A 16,020-nucleotide genomic window follows, 5' to 3' on the forward strand; every position below is an offset into this window, starting at 1 on the left:
AGGGGAGGCAGGACCTGAGCCACAGCAGACTGCTTCTAAGTAAGTGAACCCCTACTGCAATCTATTCGCAATCCTGACATAAACAGAATTTTCCTTAACGTAGGACAGCAGCAGGGGACCACAAGAGCAGATCACAATGCATATTTGCATGATGAACGCGATTCCATATTCTGACAGCACTGTTTTCTTAAGGGATTTACACTGTGCTTTGGAGTGTATATGCCAGTAGAATGAAAGAAAGATTCTCTTCAGAGACAAGGCTTACTATATTGCACATGGTGATATTCATGTCTTCAGCTATTTCTCTCTTTGGACTTAATTTTTAACACAACAGAACAATCAGACACAAAAATCAGAGATGCTCCAGTTCTTTAACATCATTGTATGTGAAGGAGAATTACAACTGTTCTCCATCAGAGCTAACAAACAGTTGTACAGATTCCAGTGGCTCACTGAATTTCTGCAACAGGAACTGTGTGTCTACTGTGTCTATTAAAAAGTTCCATTTGTACTATCAATGCCAGTAAAGTTTAAAAATAACATTTCTAGTGTTATGAGAAATAGCTATCAGGTCTTCATTATATTATCAGAGAGGACTAAGGGCTCATAATGTTACATAAAATCTATTTTAGTCTTCCCCTGGCTAAAATTTTGTAACGGTACTTATTTAAACAATAAAATCAAATTTGGCTGAATCATAAGACCAGTGCTGCTCTACACAGGAACTCATTCTTAAAATGAACATCATGACAGTGGTGAAACTTCAGGTGAGTGGGTCAGCGCACAGCCAAAGATAAATGAATTGCCCTGTGACAGAGATACTGATAGCAGAACTGTGTACTTGCAAGTTAGGAGTTTAAAAAAAAATGGACAAAACAATGGAAAAAAAAATAGAGGCACTGGAAGAAAGCAAACTCTTACCATTTTCCTTACTTTCCATTTTCAGATCTTTCTCTGTTGATATGTTGTAGGATAATGCACCTGACTCAGAATCAATGGGAGCATCCAGATTCAGGAGACGATCCAGTTCTTCATCCAAATGGTCAGTCTCCTGCTTTGATTGTAGATGGGCTCTCTGAAATGGTTCTGCTGCACTTGTCACAGGACCACGTTTATTTCCAGGCTCCGATGAAGCAGCAGAATTGCCAACAGACTGGGAGACCAACACCGTTTCCCTTTGAGACAACGACTGTCGAAATAGCTCTCTCCTCTTGCTGTCTTCAACAACTTTAGATTTCATCTGTGGGAGCTCTATGGGTGTTGATGCCTAAGAATACAAAAGAGGAGTTCAGAGTTTCCAATTACATTAAACAGAATATTAAAAATCTTCATTTTCCACTGCTTGAGCAGATGGATTTGTTTTTGCTTTTATTATTTTTATCTTATTATCTTATATTGGCTCTCTGGAACAGTAAATCAAACTTAAACTAACTATCTAATTGGAAAGAATGCGAAAGCACTTTCAAAATTTTATTGCAAGCTTTTAATAGTTGCTAAAAAGTGAAGCAAAGATAAAAACATTAGAGTAATTCCATGTCACTCAGATTGAAGTCCAATGCACCGCACACAGAGCATTTTGTTTAAAGCCACCAATAAAGCATAAAAAGGGCTGATAGAGGGGTCTTCACATACCAGCCTCAAAAATAAATTTACTTATAAAATGCATTTGTGTTACTTTTGAAAACCAGGTTTAAAGTTAAAATTCTAGAATAGATGATATCATTTAAAATATTCAGAGTTACCTGAACAAGTTCAGCAGCTACATTCAATCTCAGATGTAGAGGCAATTCCTGCAGGGCCTGGGCCAATGACTGGCAGTCAACAGAAAGTGCAGGAAACTGAAATGTAAATCAACACACAGCACACTTGCATTAAAAAGTTGAAATTGTTTTTGTCTTCACATATTACGTCCCTTTGTTTCACACCCACATACTGTATGAATGTGAAGGCCAATTTAAAAATATACTGTATCTAAAACACATTGGCAATAATAGCAGGAATTCATGGATCTAAAAGTACACACGTAAAAAGCTTTTTGGCTAAATCTGGCTAAACAACTAAAAAGCAAATCATTGCTTAGTTAAAAACAGAGGATGAATGTCTTGAAAATCCAGAATAGGAAACAGTCCCACAAGCTGACAATGCCATAAGAGATTGCGGCTTCCACACATTTGCCAAGAGCAGGGAAATCGTGTGAATCCAATAACAAAAAATTGTAAAATGTCAAATATCATTGAATAACATTTAAGTGCACTGGAGAAGAGCTATGAGCCATATACACTTGCAAAGATATTAACGTGAATAAAATATTGTGAATGAAGGTGAAAATAGAGGCACGGAGTGAGGAAAGGCTGATGATGAAAAGAGTAGCTGAGAGAAAGTATAATGGAAATAGGAATTCAATATCCAAGTAGGTATTTCACTGTAAGTGGTGCTTGAATAAAAAGGAAACAGAAACAAATGGATGAAAGCAGTATTTAAAGAATTATAAACACTTCTTGGCATGTGCAGCTATTTGTGCAAGACAATAAGCAGAGAAATACTTTGTTGCTGGAACTGCCAGTTTTACTGGGGAAAAAAAAAAAAACCCAACAGATAATTACTGCTTGTTTGATTTTTAAATTGCAGCATTCTGAAACATTCCTATTGACAACAAAGCAAATTCAGGTTTGCTTTTTATAAAAAGGAATAATAATAACAAAGTGCCAATGCCACCATTACAATTCAATTCCACAGTTTTCCAAACCCTGTCTTTGCCATTCCTTTCTACACATAAAGACTGGGAAATATCTACTCATTCTGCAATTATTTGTATGCCTTTTCTGCTTTGTTTTCTTCCCTCACATTAAGTTCGGTTTATGATTCTATAATAACTTCTTGTATATGCACAAATGAGCAAAGAACCAGAAGCAGGTCAACTAAGAGGCAGAGGCAATGAACTTGGAGCAGTGGATTTGGGATGAAAATACGGAATGAATCTGTCTTTCAGTGAAAAAAAGATGAGCAAGAAACTTAAAGGCTGAAGACCAGAAAGAACATGAAGAACCAGTTCATGCTATGAAGCCATCTGGGCCAGGACTAAAAGAAGAATTTAAAGACATGATCTACTTGAAGCACAGAATTTGAATGAGGCAGAATGAATGAGGAGGAGTTAGGGGCAGAGGCAAAAGAATGTGCCCACCACAGCACACTTCATAATTCAGTGCCGGACCAAATCCCCAACTGTACAGTCTCTGCACTGGTAGACAGAGCATCTTTGAAACTGACTGGCAATGCAAATCTTCACTCTGCTCACCATGGCTTCAGCATATAAATGAGCTAATATGTTCAGATCAGCTAAATGTTTTAATGACAAGCCTAGGAGGAAATCACAAAGAAGTTAATATTCTGGATATGCAAGGAGAAAAGGAAGCTAAGGTCATATGCTGTACTACTGGCATCCTACATACTGGGAAAGGAAGAAACTGATAAGAATATAAAATCATTGAAGGACCATATCCCACTGAAAAAAACACAAGATGAATTAAAAAATTGCTGTATGAGCCACTTGGTTGTATTTCCTCACCTTAATTTGACTTTGCAACTTTAATCTAACTTCAAATATCAGTGCCCTAGGAATAATTACTTTCAATCATTTAGGAAATAAGAAGCAAAAGTTCAAAATTCAAATACATATAAATGTTTCAAGAAAGATTCCAGCACAGCTCTCTAGCAATTTTAAGAAAAGCTTCAAAGGCAAAAGCTAGCAGTGAGTGCTTACAGCCTGGAACCTTAACAGTATCCTGGGCTGCATCAATAGATGGGTGACCAGCAGGTAGAGAGAGGTAATCGTTGCCCTATACTCTGCCCGTGTGATGCCTCATTTGGAGAGTTCTGGAGCCCCTAGCACTGTGATGTAGTGGGTGGCAGCTCTGTCCAAGGCAAGGGGTTGGAACTAGATGATCTTAGAGGTCCCTTCCAACCCAAGCAATTCTATGATTCTGTGATCTTGCAATGATTTAGGTGGATTATGGGAGGAAGCTGGCTTAAAGATGAACATGTTCTCCATTATTCCAATATAAAAAAACAGTACATACAGTTTCTTTGCTCTCATTAGTATTAGCACAGAGAATCCACATGTAAAAAATTTCAAATCTTGAGTTCCACAGTCATTCTGGAACTGAATTTTGTAGTAGAGAATATGCACTGTTAATTTAAATTAATGACAATACACTTTGAAGTCAAATACGTGAATATATTGCTATAAGTCCCATTACAGTCCTTTTGCTAAAGACAACTCCTGAATACGCTTAAAAATGGAAGGCTGACCTTATATGTTAGCAGAACGAGGTGATTTATACCCCTTACTCATCCTTCTCTGGATGGGTTTGTGTTCTTTTCTTTTAATGTTACTGAAAAACCGAGCCTGCTGCCTTGAACGTTCTTCAGTAGGAAAGAAAAGGACAAGACTAAAGAGCCTCCAGCATAAGAAACAAATTAATAAACATATCTATAAATTAAAGAGTGCTATTATTGCATTATACCATTTGATACTGAACGCACAACTGCCTACACAGCCTGTGCCAGGCAATTAATTTCATAGAAAATGTGGTTACCTGCTTACAGTATGCATTCTCTGTATCCCAGTCTTTCTCTTCAGCAAATCGAAACTGTGTAAAGGAATTTCCTGCAAAAAAGAAATAAGAAAATATTTTAATTATTTAAATAGTTCGCTCCCTGCAAGCTTTACGGAAACATATTTTTAATCAATAAACCTCAAACATTCAGCAAATTTGTGTTTAATTTGAATGATGCTTGAATTCGAAACAGTAAACTTCTCTAAGCACAACTGAATGATGTTTTCATTTATTCCTCTTATTTAATAAAGAGTACTGAAAAAGGCACAACAGATTCAAAGGTGAATGACGTGGTGCTGGGTGCAATGTTGACACGGAAAAACTTCACTGAAAAGTCTATAGTAGATAAAAGGAAACTGATGTATGAAATTGAGAGTGTCATTTATGGGCATCTTTAAATGTGCTGGAGAAACAGTTTTTCAACAGGTCTCTTCTAAAATGGATTACAAACGTTCCAGGTATCAGTTTGTAGTGGCCAAGTAAATGTTTTCTACTGTTTGGCAGCAGTTAAAACTATGGACTTTCTCTTCCCTTACTTGGGCAGGTCAGGAAAAAAAGGCACTGAAAGCACAGTAGCCAAAGCCTCATTTCATGTATATAACAGACTGAATTAGAAACCAAGCAAACAACAACAACAACAAAACACCACACCATTAAATAGGGCTAATTAAACTACATATGGAACCTTAACTACGGGATCAGAGAGGACAGACAGCCCTATCAGTTAATTTGCTGTAAAAATACACCAGATTTCCAGGAAAGAAAAATAATGAGTAAAGTCTATCAGAGATAAAACATGAAAGATCAGGGTTGCAGGGGCAGAATCAGATCCAACCTACAAGAAATACATAATCCTGTGAACTACTGTGAACTATCCTAGAACTGCTGTGAAAACGTCTTATAAACTGTTCAATTAAAACAGCAGTTGAACTATTTTATAACATTAATTATTCACAGCATATGAGCGAAATAATAATTCTGGAAGAAGTTATTATCTGTTAGTAACTGACAATATTTTTATATCGATATATATATAAAAAAAAAAACACGCTGAAAACAAATATTCAGTCTTCTCAGCAAGCAAATTACACTTTCAGGTGCTTCTATCTAACACTGTTAGTCTTTTTTAAAAATTTAAAAATGAATCATTTTAGATTCTGGCAGCATTTAAAGAACAGGTTACTTCAAAGCAAAGTAAGGAGGGAGGTGTGGGGAACACCTTTTAACTTCTTTTGATCAACTTGCAGTAAAGAAATATGCAATAAAACTTATCAGGAACAAGAAAATCTCGAGATAATGATCAAACATCTAGAATAACACACAGCCCGTATGCTGCTGATACAGAGCATGGCATTTATGTCTTTGTAAACCATGCAGTCTGAGAACAAGCAGCTGTTTCTGTATCTCTGTACTGATAGACAGTAGACAATTGCTGAATTACAATTCATCTTCAATTAGAAGATGAAATTTGATCTGAGAATTGCAGATTACTGGGAGAAATATGGTACTTTGTGTGCCTAACTGCAGATATAAATGCTTCACTCGAAAACTCACAGTTGACTGTTGCTTACAAAGGTGCCTGCCTTTTCATTGCAAACAGCACAACAGAGCATTGAGACCAATGACAGTACGTAATAGCTAAAGCTAACACTTAAAGAAATCCAGATTCACTCTTCATCTGTGATTTTACACTGGGTACCAAAGAGTGCAAATCAATTTAACTGCTCGTTTATAAAAGGCTCAATTTAGTTACACACAGAAAGAAGCAGATTTTGAAAAACAATTAAACCAAATGATTCTCAGAGTCCTCGCCTATTGGGAAAAAAGTCACATACTTTCTTCAAGACAAAGAACTAAATTAACAAAAGGATGAGTCGGATCTCTAGATAGCTGAGAATGACCCGCTAAACAAACCTACTTCACCAGGATAACAAGCCGGGATCAAGATCTGACTTGTGATTCTCTACACTCAGAAAGTCAGGAATAATAGATCCTCAGATACTGTATTGCTGAATTAAAGGGTATGACTTAAACGGTAGTTTAACTAGGCTCTTAAATAGATTAACAAAGCATGCCTTTCAAATGGAAAAGCAATAACTACAATTCACAGTAGCACATTTAATGCAAATTAGGTTAATGAGAATGTTGGTCTAACCAATTATCTTTTCACAAATTCCTTTGCCCTGAAAATAACTTCCTTTTGTGTCATGAATACTAATCAGACATCTTGCAATGACTCAGAGCTCCTTCCAGCCTAAGAGCTGCTTTTCTCCATTTGAATTCGAAGTTTTTATATTACTTACAAACATTGCTTGGCCTCCAAACACAAAGTAGCTAAAAATAATGCATTCAAGTAAACCTTACATCATTTTTGATAACTTTCACAATGAATCTTAATAACATTTTTTGTAATATGCAACTTTGCTATTAAAGACTAGCAGTTCTAGAGCACCATACTATACCAACACTGGAATATATTAAAAACTAAATCAACTGATTCAAATAGAATGCATGTCTCATAGCCTTATTACCCCAATTATCTCTTCATACAAATATCCACTGAACAGCAGAATCAAACAAACCCTCCCTGTAACCTGCACTAAACGTTTTCTAATATGTGAATTGAAATTAGTATAAAAGTTGAAACACTGAAAAACACATTTCAGTGTGAAAGGAGAACGGCCACACCAGAAGTATAATTCTGCTCACTTTAACTCTCTAATTCACTGAAAACAAAAGACAAAACATTACTAAAGACAGAAGAAAAATATCTGGTAGCCTCAGAGATTGTGAAACAGATTTTCAGACTGGGAAGAGGAACAAACAATGTAACCCTGACCTTCAAAGACATCCACAATGGAACAGAAGCACACACGCAAATACAAAAATCTCAACAACTATTTTAAACAGAATTTATCTTTTCCTAAGCAGGTGTCAGACATTTAGACGAACACATTTGGGATTTTCCAACCTTTGTTCATCCTTATTTAACTACCAAAAAGCAAGCCTCTAACTACATGTTTATTTAATCAGCTAAACAGCAATAAATTTATAATGGCAGCTTGCAGATGAGCAAGATAAACCACAGAAGTACAGCTCAGGTACATCTGGGAAATTAGCATGTGACCCAAAACACCTCAAAACACATCCTGGGCCCACTGTGCCAACCAAAGTTCTTTCTAAGTTACAAAATAAAGAAGTCCATATCTTTATACTAAGGATTTTAACAAAATTTCCCAGTTTTTCCCTTCTTTCTGTATCGATTCCCAATTCACTCCTATTATAAGGAGAACATAATCTAAAAACAAGCTCCCTGCCTCCTTTCAGTTTTCTTCATAGGATTCAAAAACACAAGAGGAAGCAGATTCTACTTTTGAAAATTAGAAAAAAATAAATAAATCAGATTCTCCAATTCAAAACTCTTGTGCAGGGAAAAATAAGCCTGGTGCTTGAAATGGTATCTAACATCAACCGCTCATATAGGAATCTGACCAACTCAACTCTCAGCAGGAGTTGGGATGACCACAAGCAACATTTTTTATGAGCAGAACACTTCACATAGAACACCCAAAACAAATCCACAGATCAAACAGAAGATAAGGAATGAATTTTGGATTTATACATTTTGAGCAAATGAATGAGCAAAAAGAGAAAACTGCTGCCTATCAGTCACTTGTGATGAATTAAGCGTGAGTGCACCTTCCTCAAACTGGAAGAATAATCACAAGGAAGAGCTCCCACTCATCCGTGTCAGGGCATGCTCTAGCTAGAGGACTGTGGAAACTGCAAGAACTGCACGCCAGCATCAATACCAAAAGATTTAATTTTTTTTTTTAATCCTTACACCACATTTCCAATGCTGCAATGTACAGAGCAGTCCATCCACTATTAATGCTTGTTCTAAATAACATATCTTCAGATAAGCAGCACTAAAAACACTGTTTTTTCTTCTGCAAAGAAGAAAAGGGATAACAAAAAATTCTTCCAACCCTAGAGAATCCATTCTGCAATGAGTTCACATGAACAATTTTATACACTCCATAAAGTGATATAATAATTTGGCCAAAATAAAGTAGCATATATTATATCAGAACAGCCTTTGGAAGACACAAAGTTTCATGGTCCTTGTAATAATGTCACTGATTTCTACTTCTACATATTTAATTACTGAACTTCAATAGCATAAACACTGTAACTATTACCTTTTGCTGTGACTAAGGCTGCAGCGTTTTACTTATTGCCATAAATGTAGACTGAGGAATGAACGTGGGAATACGAAAACAACAGAAAGACTCAAGACAGCAAGAAATCAACATCTATTAATTTCCTTCAGATATTAAGAACAGTCTATTTCAAGTGACTGCAAAGTCTGTCCTTTATCAAGTGCATGGCAGTTATTTCCAAACATGCGGCCTTCACCACAAATGTTTCAGCACAACCTACATTTTGGTTGCGAGGAGGGATAGAAAGAAAATGCAAGAGCTTTTGAATACAAAGATTCCACATATGGTTCAGGAAATCTGCGGCACATAAATAGTTGCAAAGTTAGAAAGTATTTGGGGAAGCAGTATATCAGGCAGAATGCTCAGCTTACCCCGCTAAGATGGAGTCTGCATCTCATTAAACACAGCCAACATTAAATGAAACAAACAAACACACACACACAAAAAAAAAAAAAAAAAAAAAAAAAGGAAGAGTAGGAAATGGACAGATTATTTGCTTTTATTCGTAGCTACAAGCTCTTTCAGATTGTTTCAAATTTTACATCTGTAGCATATATAAGGAGAAAAAAGATACATACATCCATCTTCCATATCTATCACACATGTAACTGTAAAAATAGCATTAAGCAAACCCTGCACTTTGTTATTAACTTTTGCATATTTCAAAAAATGTATCACTACTTTGAACGTGTAATTTTTTCTTCCATACGAAACAGTGGTAAGTCTTGCAGCAAATGCAAACAGATTGCAGCAAAACTGCAAAGTATTAAAAAACTTCACTGAACAAGACAAGTACGTCTAGAATGCCAACCAAATGCAGCTATTCATAAATACCAACTCCACCTTCTCCAGTGTTCACTTTTATATTAAATAAACATTAAAACAATATTTAAGTGTGAAGTTATTGATTTCCCAACAGATTAAACAAACTTTTTATTAAGTTTAAGCCAGTCAACTTAAATATTTACATTTTTCCTGATGCTTTATGACATTTCCTAGTGTCATTTTCCTTGGGTTGCTAATCTACAACATACTTAGTGATTTTTAAATGTCAGTGCTACAAGTTTGCTAGATTAGACAAAGTATAAAAATCCATAGGGTATGGTAGGTTTGGAGCAGTAACATTAAAGAGAAAGACTGAAAAAAGGCAAAGATGAACAATCTTCTTAATGCAGAAATACTTATGACCAGAGACAACTTACTTGTCTATGTATCTACTTTCAGAAGCAGCAGGATAATATGGCAAGAGATTCTCACTAGGGACACGGACAAAGAGCTCCTCTGAATGAAAGGCATGCATGGAAGCATGTTGTGTGGGTGACAAACACCAGCACAGAGGGGCTGTGGTGTCTCCTCCTTGGAGACCTTTAGCAGAGACCGGCACATGGGCCTGGACATCCTGCTCTGCATACTTTAACTTCCATCTCTTCTCAGTGAGGTATTGTGAGAAGTTGAAATATACATATATATATTCCACATATATATATTCCATAACTGAAGACATAACCTCAGCATGTTATTCAGGAAGTTTCCATATTTTTCAAATGACTCACAAAGCCTGACTTCTACAATGTTCCTAATTCCAAATATAATAAACACAGAACTGTACCTAACAAAGTAAGGTTTTAAACTTTTAACAAATACTGGCTAGATCACTAATTATTGCAAAGCTCAAATTCCAAACTCCATTCCTGGTGTGAACTTGGGAGAGAACTCTAACCCCCAGATAACTGCTTTGTTGGGAGATGGCCCTTTCTCAATACTATTAATTGTGAATATTAAGATTACTGATCATTCATCCTCCAGATTAAACAGTGCATTCAAGTATATCATTCCAATGAAGCTGGAAGATGAGTACCACACAGTTCATTATATCAGATATATTTTTACACTTTTTCCATGTAAGAAAATTTAACTAAGAGTATTGCGCTGCATAAATTTACAGTAGGACAACCCCTGTTTTCTGGAGATTTGCTGTCAGAACATTTGGTCTGCAAACTTCAAAATTATACAAAAATCTTTACAAAAAGCAGCAAACAACGCAACTGTTCCACATTGTGCCACCTTGAAAAGACATTCTACTCATCCTACTTTTCAAAGAAGCAAACCAAAATGAGAGAATCTTAGAGTGGAAAAAGAAAAAAAAAAAAAAAAAAAAAAAAAAGAAAAAAAAAAGAACAAACTTTAAAATGCTTTATTTTAAGCCGCTGCTATTTCTGTTCTGATAATAGTGAAGAATTTGACTCAATTAAAGAAATAAAAAGCCTGCCAACAATTCAAGCTTCAATTTTAAGCATTTAAAGGCAGTCAAGTTTTGTTGATGGTACACAGAGTCTTTGACAGCCCTCATGTCATTAGAATTTCATAACCCAACAAAACTTTTCAAACTTTTTATTAGTGTTACACTTCCACTCCTTACTCTGTACTTCATAGAACATTTACAACAAGACATGCAACTATCTAATCGATAAGTATTATTTATGCTGCTGTGCTGGATATTCCTAATACATCACTTCAAAATTGTTAAAAATTTTCATGAAAGCAGAAATCACTGTTCACAGAAGTTGCAGAGCACACCGCTTCAAAGAGACTTTCCAAAGCATCCATGATTTATGATATTTATGATTAAAGTGTAAGTCGAGAAACATTCAAGCATTTTGATATAGCAAGTATAAGGCCTGACTTTCTTGTAGCTCTGAAAGTTTCTGCAAGATATACACTAGTAGCAGAACCTCGCAAGATTTTTGTTTAATGCAGTGAAACATCAAAAGAGATGCAGCCCCAGCAAACAAGACACTGGAGAATTCTCCTCTGATACTTTAATAAAATGACCACAGTTAAAATTAGCAAAGAACATATCTAGTAAAGCTGCATTTCCGTAAAGACAGAAAAGCCTGGGAAGTGTTTGCATATGCAAAATACTCCTAAATCTCCAAAGATAGGAAGTGTAATGGCTTAGAGAGTTTTAAAGACCAACTTAAAACTAACAGCAGGCTGGTAAGTGCTCACTTCAGATAAAAAAATACAAACAAACAGCACACTGCATTTCTTTTACTGAAGGCTGAGGAAGTCTCTATATTCTGGGCTCCCTTTATGCTTGTAAGAAAGATTATCTTAAACACAGAAGCTAGAAGCTTATCTTTGTTTTTTCCCTACACTTTTCCCATTACTACAGATGAACTATTCCATACAAAGCTTAAAACCCCGTGTTCACTTTTAAATGTTCATTTAGAGGATTTTTTTTTCTATGCCAAGGTTATCAATGGTATAATCCAACATTAAAAAAAAAAATAAAAAAATTGAACATAGCAGTTTAACTGCTGCATTGATTCCTCTGCATACTATTTACAGCGGTATGTACAAGTCTCTGAAAATCAAATTAAATATTTAGTTGAACTGTCAAAACTCACCTGCAACTTATAGATGCTTCTGGGGTGTTAACTGTTCTAACCTGCCAAAAACAATTTACTTGCTTAAATCTAATCCATCATGAGTCACTGTAGAAATTGAATATACTGCAAGACCAGCTTAGACAGAAGACTCAGAACTAGGAATTAAAGCTCACTGGCATGAAAAGCAAAAACAATTTGGGAAGATCATACACACTTGAGAAAAATTAATGTTTCATGTTTAATCTCAACTATTCCTATGCCCCCAAAATTTGGAGAGAAATTCATCACAATCGCAAAACTCCTAGATTAATGTCAAAAGGAAGAAAGTTATACTGGGTTGTCATCCAATTATACTTGGCTATCAAAAAATAGATTACTGTACTTTTAGAGATGTTTTTATTGCATTGTATAGTAGTGTAACTGCCAAGATTAATAATTCATCAATATTGCACCTAAAAAAAAGGTAAATAAATGCAACAATACCCTTAAAAGCTGACATGCAGCACATCTCTCTGATTCTACACAGACGAGGCACAACAGCCGAATATGACTCACATTCAAAATACACTTACAAAAAATACTGTCAGCCTTAATGGAATTTATTCAATTCAGAGGAATAAAGAAGGCTTGGCAAATGATAATATTAGAAATAATCTTCTGTGACTTCTATGACTAATGAAATGCACGCCAAGAAAGCTTGGAAAATGCCACCTACAGGAATCATGAGCAGTCTTTCTGTTTGTCTTGCATGTATTTCATTGTGAGACTACAAACAGGGTAAAGAGACAGAAGTCACTGGCCTCGTGTTAAGCCAGATTTACTCAAAGATATTTACAATGCAGATATTTAACCTATTTTTAGTCCCAGACAAAATTATGAGTAGAAACCAATTATTACAATGGTGAGTGTTTCAAAGAGACCTCCAAGACTTCCTAGCTCAGTGGCCTGATCAAGGCCCTGGGATGTCTGCTCCACTGCCTGACTACTCCCTGGTGAATAATCTCTTCCTAATGCCCTTCCTTGGTACAGCTCTGTAATGAAGCATTCCATTCTGGGGGGTTGCTTTCCAGCCTCTCATCTTCCATTCTGTACATATTTCCAGAGTTGCCCCACCCTAAATGCAGAATCCAGCACTTGAGTTTAAAAAGCATCAAGTGTGTAATGAGAGTCAAGTATATAAAGTGCACATTTCAGGTAACAAGGAAAACCAAAACTGCTGGGGCTACTTTGCATTATAAGTAATTCCAAGTTACTTGATAATAGCTCAAAGTAGAAAAGTATGCATCAATTCCTTTCCATCATAAAAATATGACTCCATACTGAGTCATTGATTCAGACAGTTCCTGAAATGAACACAGTAATGTGTATTGTCTGGAGATTCACAGAGCGATAAGCCCACCATTATGACCTATATTTCAGAATTCCAGGAAGTTTTGCCCTCTAAAACAAAACAAAACAAAACTCTACCAGTTACTCTGCAATGCACTTATCTGGACAGAAGATTCATTTAGCTTCTTGCATGCCTATAAATAAATAATGGAAAAAGCCATTGCATGAGGTGCTACACATCTGTAAGAGATCACACGACCTAAAAGGTGACTACATTCATGCTGGAAAGCACAAGCTTGATTTCACGGTGCAGTCTGGCATCCATTAACAGGGCATTTATTTTGAACCCAGAATTTTGGCCATAATTTTACAGGGCAGATACAGTAATAATAACATCTACTACACTTTTTAAGGGGGTACTTTTCATAAGAGGCTACTCAAAGCAAGAAACAAGCACTCTTCTGTATCTACAGGCATATTATTTGCAGGCTGCCTTCAATACCTTTTACATACTTGGACCATTTGGCTGTTCATAGAACAAGTTTTCATGTTTTCAATATGTCCAGCCTTCATAAATGAAGAACCCCACAGCCTGGAAGCACTCACAGGCCATTACGCTGAGGTGTCTTCTTAAATATTCTTACTCTAATTGAAAGGTCAAACAAATAACCTGTACAGGTGCTTAATAAAAAAATATAATATAGGTTATATTCTCACTAAGAATCTCAGAAGCTTTATATTGGCTAGGAGAATAATTAGAAATTAGGTACCTCAGCAATTGCTTTTAATGGACATAAAATGACCAACATGAATATGACATAGCAGATGAAAGTGTCTGATTCAGTCAGTTGAATTTACCACCTTTCTTCCTTGGAAACAAAAAATAATAGACCCTTCCTCTGAGATAAGAAGACACAAACCCATGGCTACAGCTATGATAAGGGCTTACAATCTCTTCTCAATAGTTTTTACAATGAGACATACTTTTGAGGATAGAAAAAGCTGGAAACAATGTGCGTATGTCATGGACTGTCTACCCCTTAAGCATTCTGTCTGCTCTACCATCTCAAAAACGTAAAGACATTTTTCTTATGAGTAGAGGATTCTGAAAAACAGATATGATCAGCATAACTATTTGAAGTGTGTTTGTTTGGTGAACACCGAGTCAACTGATAACCTTCCTGGATTTCTCTACAGCTTGTAAACACTGATGCATGTAGTCCCTAAAATCCAATCACAAATATCCCAGTACCAAAGGGTAATTACATATTTTTTTTACAGGTATATTTTAAATTTGTTGCTTTGGATGGATAACATTAAGTTGTGTGTTCACATGACAGCAAGAAATACCACGGTTTTAAGAAGGTTTTTGACAAATTTGATGTTTAAGATTTGATTATAAGTAGCTCATGTTCAATAACGCAAGAAGCCCCCAAAAGATTTCTGTATACGCAGGTGTTATAGTTACTCCAAAACATGAGGAACTATGGGACAAGCCAAAATTCTCAGTGTGTTTTCTTTCCATCAGTCAGTACAACATTAGTGTCTTCTGTTTTACTGAAGAAATATTTTTGGTTGTAAAATATTGGGGCAGAGTAGCCATGCATTGGAATCTGAACCATTAAATATAATTTCTTCATGTTTTCAAGGATGAAGGGGAGGATAGATTAGAGAACAGCATTATGTAGCAAGGTCTAAGTACCCCCAGATTATAAAAGAATGCATCACACAAGCGCAGAAACATTAACTTCAGCATCTTCTAACTTCTGAATGCCTAAATTTATGATTTATATCAATATGTAGCAGTAAAATGAAAGCTTAGTTTGAACAACACAAGATGAATATTGGTTGAAATCACATATCAAGAAAAAATGAGATTTCATAAAATTTAATACAGGTCAGAGCCTTCCTAGTCCATCACAGCTGCCTTTTAATAACTGAATAACTAAATAGCATAATGCTGAATGATTAAAGAGAGGTCTTTCATTTTAGTCAGAAATTAATCTATCTGTTCTAGTGAGAGTTAGCCACGCGGATTCCTATTTCAGTGCCAATTAGCCTCATGGGAGAAAGCAATTCTCATTACACAGCTCTAAGTATCTGTGTATAGCTGTCACAGATACTTATTCTAAAGTATTCTAAAGTCACATTCTAATAACACATTATACAAGAGTCTTTCACTTCCATACTATAAATACTTCACACATGGAAAAATCAAAGGCCCTATTAAATGTATAATTTTAATTAATAAATTGCATGACATAGGTTATGGTACTACAGAAGTTTCATGGCTAGGCATAGATAAAACTATCTACAGCTGAAAATACTGCAAAATGTTTCTGCTGTCACAGCATGGTCTTATCCTAGTACTTATAATACCTTATACTTACATATACCACAAGCTCTATAAAATATCTGCTACAGAGCAGTTTTTCTGTCCCTTAAGATCAAAGTTTTTCC

At 35.7% G+C, this 16,020-nt stretch overlaps 1 protein-coding gene across 1 annotated transcript in view; it reads right to left on the reverse strand.

Annotated features, from left to right (window-relative positions):
- AVEN (apoptosis and caspase activation inhibitor) overlaps positions 1–16,020 on the reverse strand; it is a 73,848-nt gene that overhangs the window by 617 nt on the left and 57,211 nt on the right. Inside the window, exons 3-5 of the mRNA XM_015864788.2 lie at positions 4,596–4,666; positions 1,743–1,838; positions 922–1,267 (exon numbers count right to left, since the gene is read on the reverse strand). Of these exons, the coding sequence (XP_015720274.1) occupies positions 922–1,267; positions 1,743–1,838; positions 4,596–4,666 (513 nt within the window). The remainder of the gene's footprint in view (positions 1–921; positions 1,268–1,742; positions 1,839–4,595; positions 4,667–16,020) is intronic.

Source organism: Coturnix japonica, chromosome 5 (genome assembly GCF_001577835.2).
Source record: "Coturnix japonica isolate 7356 chromosome 5, Coturnix japonica 2.1, whole genome shotgun sequence".
Lineage (NCBI taxonomy): Eukaryota > Metazoa > Chordata > Aves > Galliformes > Phasianidae > Coturnix > Coturnix japonica.